The sequence below is a fragment of the Crassostrea angulata genome, chromosome 3 (assembly GCF_025612915.1).
Source record: "Crassostrea angulata isolate pt1a10 chromosome 3, ASM2561291v2, whole genome shotgun sequence".
Taxonomy (NCBI): domain Eukaryota; kingdom Metazoa; phylum Mollusca; class Bivalvia; order Ostreida; family Ostreidae; genus Magallana; species Magallana angulata.
The window spans coordinates 57,475,295-57,481,888 of NC_069113.1; the positions used below are offsets into that span (position 1 = coordinate 57,475,295).

General features: G+C 37.7%; 1 protein-coding gene across 2 annotated transcripts; it reads right to left on the reverse strand.

The window, feature by feature from the left end:
- Positions 1–271: 271 nt before the first annotated feature.
- Positions 272–6,317, reverse strand: LOC128177282 (uncharacterized). 2 transcript variants are annotated; one of them, XR_008242823.1, is made up of 2 exons: positions 4,302–6,317; positions 272–1,743 (listed from the first exon to the last, which is right to left on the reverse strand). XR_008242823.1 is itself a non-coding variant. In XM_052843939.1 (2 exons), the coding sequence occupies exons 1-2, from the start codon at positions 5,907–5,909 to the stop codon at positions 1,878–1,880; spliced, it is 696 nt and encodes a 231-aa protein (XP_052699899.1). In that variant the 5' UTR covers positions 5,910–6,317; the 3' UTR covers positions 272–1,877. The 2 variants fall into 2 exon arrangements, 1 of the variants encoding a protein (XP_052699899.1); XM_052843939.1 differs by having other exon boundaries at positions 272–2,326; positions 5,663–6,317.
- Between the last annotated feature and the right edge of the window lie 277 nt (positions 6,318–6,594).

A 6,594-nucleotide genomic window follows, 5' to 3' on the forward strand; every position in this document is an offset into this window, starting at 1 on the left:
ATTTCTACCTTTCTAAGGTATATATGCATAAAAAAGTAGAAAAACATGTCAAATTTGAACATTTTTCATTGAAATCAACTCTGTCTCCATGCAGCTACCTGGGTGTGTTTGAATTTAATTCTAATTTAAGGCAGATGTCTAACTTGTAGGTTGTAACTTACTGTTTTAGCATGGTTAGAAGAAGACTAGAAATCAGAATAGATTAGATATTCACTAAATATGATTATCTATATAGAAGAAATTACAAAACACAAGTAATGGTGTAATTTGATTTTTATTGTTTGGCGTTTTTGGTCGTGGCAATAAAAGCAGCATGGGTCGCCAAGCAGGGCAGACCCAACAACAAAGCAGCAAGTACAACAACATGAGCAATACAAATATTTTTTGCTATTTCGGGTTGACCGCAAACAGCTATAGTTTGAACATTTGAATGTTTATAATATAAGTTCAATATCAGCAGCAATTGTAGTTTGAACATTTGAATGTTTATAGTTAAAATGCAATATGGTAGCAGCAGCAGCAACAAGCACAAAATGAGCAGCAGCATAAATCAATAGCATTTGATTGTTCCGGGTTAACCGCGAACAATATATTTGTTAATTATTTCACAAACTTGTCACATCAGTTGAATGGACGGGCGCACATGCCATTTCAACAAACTAGCCGCATCAGCGAATGGACAGACTCTCATGTTGTTTACACAAACTGGTTACATCAGTTCAATGGACAAATGCAGACGCCATTTACACAAACTTGTCACCAAAGTTGGAGGACAGGCGCATGTTAAGCTTCAAGTTCCACACTTTGATCACTGCACAGTCATTTTGTTTGCCACGACAGTTATACTTCATGCAGCACCAAGATATCAGCATTTACCAATCTGAAAAATATATTGGAAAAACCGAAAGCAGTATCTTTTTTACAATAGGGGAAGGGTGGGTTGGGTAAAACTTAAGTTAAAAAGATTGTAATAATTTTTTGAAAAATTGAGCGAGCTAAACTTTTTGCTACCTTTCAGCCCTGGTTGATTTTGAAAAGGATTTGTATACCGAGCCCGATTCAATATCGAGCCCGAACAAAAAGAACACCGCAATTTCCTCATAAGATAAAGGCATCTATATAACATGCATATAGATGCTATTATCTATATAGAAGAAATTACAAAACACAAGTAATGGTGTAATTTGATTTTTATTGTTTGGCGTTTTTGGTCGTGGCAATAAAAGCAGCATGGGTCGCCAAGCAGGGCAGACCCAACAACAAAGCAGCAAGTACAACAACATGAGCAATACAAATATTTTTTGCTATTTCGGGTTGACCGCAAACAGCTATAGTTTGAACATTTGAATGTTTATAATATAAGTTCAATATCAGCAGCAATTGTAGTTTGAACATTTGAATGTTTATAGTTAAAATGCAATATGGTAGCAGCAGCAGCAACAAGCACAAAATGAGCAGCAGCATAAATCAATAGCATTTGATTGTTCCGGGTTAACCGCGAACAATATATTTGTTAATTATTTCACAAACTTGTCACATCAGTTGAATGGACGGGCGCACATGCCACATGACCTTCAACTGAAGGTTTAAGGTCACCCCACAAGGGGAGCCCAATTCAACTGACCCACGACCAAAAACCCATTTATTAAATTTATGATTTTAATGTTTAGGGATAACCTATTTTAGTTTTAAGTTGCATTGTTTGTATGTGAAGTAACTTTTATTGGCGTTCGTCTGGAAATACTGTCCCAAGCCCTTTTCGGAAATATTCAAGGCCCCCCTGTATGTTACTCAAGAATTTTTTGTTACCCAAAGGATTGAGATGCACATTGTCATTGCCCAAAAACTGGTTGATGTTCCTAATAATATCTGGGTGCTTAATATATGCCCCCCCCAAAGTCCTGTATTTGACATGCTGTTGCCCTATTGAAGCGTTTACGATTCCTCTCCATAGCTTCAAGGTCTGAAGAATATCTATAAGACTTGCGTGGCAATATTTGGGACCAAACTAACTTAGTCTTTGGTAGGAGATCAGCTAGGCTGGTTATGCTCTCTGACATGTGTTCTATTAATTCAGCGAGGGGCCAGTCAGGGTCACCTAAATCATTCCCCCCATCATGAATAACAAGAAAGTCAGGGGCTTCCTCTAACCTAGTAAGATACATAACCTTTTTCTTTAGGTCAGTGAACTTTAATCCAGCATACCCTTGCCACCATATTTTTATTCCCAATCTTTCCAACCCCAAGTTTATCCCTCCTGTTCTAAGCATGGCTGCTAGAAAGGCATGTTTAATAATGGAAGACCCCACACACCATACTGCAGAATCTGAAAGCAGAAAGTTTAACAGCAAACTTGTTTAATAGGGCAACGAATGTAGGATTTATAGATTTGTGATTTCCATCTGCCTGCCTCTCTAATAGAATCTGAATGGCAACCTTGCTGATATGCAGCAGTGGCAGCCCCTATCCTAAAAGAATGTGATTTGTATCGATGGCTATGCAGTCCTAGAGCATTAGTGGCTTTATTTAACACTGCTGAGAACTGAAATCTAGTGAGTGGGCTACCATCAGAATGACAGAATACTGGACCATTAATTCGAGGCCTTATGGACAAAAAAGCTAACATATACCTTATTGGACAATGAAAACTGGAAGATTTTTCAATGCAAATAGTTACCCCTCTGCCGTATTGGTCGTTCTTTGATTGCCTGATGGTTAAAAACATGTTGGACTTATCAAGGGAAAAATTGATGTCCGATACATTAATGATAGTAGCTGGACTATTGCCTTTGGAAATTGCTAATTCCAACTCTTAAAAAACCAAAAAATGCTAACATATATGCAGCTTGAAAAAGATGAGACTCATACAAATTAGTACAAACTGAAGGTAACACTTGAACAACTTTGCATAGAATAGAATGGGTAATTGGGAGTCTTGTGTCCTTCTTCACGGATAATCTTTTCATTCCCTCTAACATCTTAACAACCAGAAAATTTCTTGTAACATCATCTAGGTCCCTAGACTTGCATTCAAAACCAATTGCTGACACATATAACCTAGCTGTAGCTGAAGAAAACTCTTTAAGAGATAAATATGCAATAAACTGTACAATGTGTTCTAGTGATGGTGGCCATACATTTTGAAACTTGTGCTCCAATCTAAATTTTTGAAATGCTGTTAAACCTGTATCATAAGCAAGTTTTGTGTTCTTTGACAATGAAGCCTGAAATAACTTATCTACTTGAAACTGTAAATCATCTGCAGAAAATCTTGTGGAATTGGCTCTGCCTGCTCCTTTGCCTCTGGTGCTAACTGTCTGAATTTTCCCCATTGCTTGCGTGAAATAGAATCAGCGATACAATTATTGCTACTTTCTATATGTTTAGCTTTGAAAATACAATTGTACTGCATAAGCATAAGAACAAGTTCCCTCACTAACTTCATTACCCTCTTAGACTTGGAAGTTTGTTTGTTAACAATGCTTACTAATGCACTATTGTCTATGAAAAACAAAACTTTTTTGCATTCCAAATCCTGACCCCATAACCTAATAGCTAAAACCAAGGGAACTAGTTCCAGGAATGTCATATCCCTAATTATGTCAGATGAATGCCATTTCGGTGGCCATTCAAAGAATGCCCATCTCCCTTGGAAATATGCACCACATCCAAGCTCTGCATTACCTGTACTATCTGTGAACAATTCTAAAACATCCGAGCTGATCCATTCTCTGGATGGAAAATATGAAATGCCATTAAATTTCTCCAAAAATATAGCCCACATGTGTAAATCATCCTTCAGCTCTGACAATAACCTAATATGATGATGAGCCTCAGAGGCCCCACTCATTGCATCATAGAATCTGCGATTAAATGCCCTACTTGACCTGATTGCTTTCCCAAAAAAATTGAACATTCCTACTAATGATTCCAATTCTTTCAATAAAACTGATTTCCTGGACAAAAATTCCTGCACATACTGTTTCAAAATTTCTACTTTTGGTTTAGGAATTTTTATGAGCATATTGACTGTGTCAATTTCTAACCCTAAATATGTAAGCACAGAAACAGGACCCAAAGTTTTGTCCTCTGCTAATGGAATATTAAGCTCTGTACAAATATTATCAAATTCTGACATAAGTTTTTCACAGTTGTAAGTCCCTATCTTTCCTGCAAAGATAAAGTCATCCAAATAGTGATCTAATGTTTCTAACCCTGAGCGTTTTTGAGTAAGCCATTGCAAAAAATTAGCAAATGTTTCCCATATCTTACAGCTAATTGAACACCCCATTGGCAAACACTTGTCTACATAATATAAGGAGTCAATTGAAAAACCTAACAATTCGAAGTCACTTGGATGAACAGGGATTAACCTAAATGCACTTTTCACATCTACCTTTCCCAGTAATGCCCCTTTTCCTAGGGAAGATATCATGTCCACAACATTGTCGAATGAAGAATAACGCACAGAACACACTTCTGGGTCAATAAAATAATTAATACTTTCATATTTAGGATAGGAAAGGTGCATAATCATACGCCACCCCCCATCAGCTTTAGGTACTACTCCTACAGGTGAAATATGGAGATTAGATATTGGCCTTTCTTGAAAAGGGCCCATGATTCTACCCATACTTATTTCTTTTCCTACTTTATCCATTAAGTTTTCATAATGTTCAGAGGCTGACCTTAAATTTTTGGACATGTTATGTATCCTAGGCCCATTGTACTGTAAATGAAATCCCTCAGTAAATCCCCGTTTTAATTCCAGTGCCGATTCTTTCCTAGGATAGGCATCAAGACAAGTAATCAAACTGTTGATTTTAATTGGGGTTTTTCCCATATCCCATAGTTCTGGTGGAATATGCGTTATGATAGGTAGTGGTGGGCCAGTTATGCCTTGGGGTGTTGCCCCTGGGGACCCGAGGCTGTGGTGTTCGGGGACGAAAACGAATGGGGGCAAATGCTTGATGGTTAACTAACTTAGGAATTGCCTGGTTGTTAAACCTTATGTTGTTGACCCGAGTTTGAGACTGAGGGTAGGATAGTGCAAGCGGGCATTGGGATACTGGGTGGTTACCGTGGCACCTGATGCATGAATGGTGATAAACACAAACTGGACGAATACAATTTCCCTTGTAATTGTAATCAAAACATATGTTGGTAGACTGCTGGGAAACAGTGGAAGCAATTTGCAATGAGCTAGATGGAGACATGTAAATAAGCCAAAGTTCGCTGTCTACCTTTCCCCATGGAATTGAGGGATCCATGCTACGCCTTAGGCGGAATTGTTCATCGTAGCTTTTAAACCCCAGACCCCCTACTCTTACTGCCCCCAATCTAACATCATGCAAATATTTGAATAAACCTTGAACTGAATCAATGTGGGCTGATGAATAAATACTGCTATATATAATGAACGCATCTGTCCACTTTTCAATACTGTCAATTTTGACCGAGGGTTTACTTGTTTCTCTCGTCATCAGTTCCCCCTTTTCATTGATATAGATAGACTTTTCTGTAGGTATTACATTCGTATTACTCAACAGCAAAGCAAGGTCTACATAAGCTGAACTAATAATTTTGGCTTTAATATTTTGAGAAACATTAATTGCTATTTGGTACATAGTGCTTGCTAACAATTGGGGCATTTCAGGCGTACCTTGCCAGGTGCTTGCACTAGTTGTCGGGTTTTCAATCCCTGTGCTAGTCGCTGCCTGCTGGTGCTCATCGACAGCAGTCGGAGGCACTTGTGTGACCTGTATGGCACTGAGGGTAGGCTGTTGGAAATCTAGTTGACTCTCCGCTCTTCTCCTTCTCTTCCTCGAGTCCAGGCTTGACGGACCTCCGCCGGCGCCGGAGCACGTGGCTCCTTTGTCCTTGTTCCCTTTTGGTTTTCCTCGTGGCATATCGAATGCGTGAAAGCAATTTAAAGAAATGGTTCAAGTATTTTTATCGCATGATTTAATGTACTTAATTTCAAGAATTTAGCAAAAGGGGGGTTTTATTAAAAATAAATTGTCTACAATTCAATCCATTAAAATCCGAAGCAAATTACCGTTAAACATTAACATCAATGCTTAAAATCTTTTTCAAAATACCTGATGTGATTTATTTTGACAATATTAAAACTTAAGTTAAAAAGATTGTAATAATTTTTTGAAAAATTGAGCGAGCTAAACTTTTTGCTACCTTTCAGCCCTGGTTGATTTTGAAAAGGATTTGTATACCGAGCCCGATTCAATATCGAGCCCGAACAAAAAGAACACCGCAATTTCCTCATAAGATAAAGGCATCTATATAACATGCATATAGATGCTATTGTTAGCTAACTTTTTTCATGAAAACAAGAAATCACAAGCAGGACAGCTGTCTATTTGTGAATTAAAATGGTACAAATCATACAATAAACAAATAAAGATCAAATTTTAGAATCATTGATGATTGTTTTCAAATATGTGTGAGAAATGACTCAAGGAAATTGCCGCACGTTTCATAAAATTAGGTAAAACATTTCAAACCATGACTTTTTATGAAAATCAAAAGATTGGGGGGTGGGGGGTATACATGTAAGGGTATTTCTAAGTGATGTGA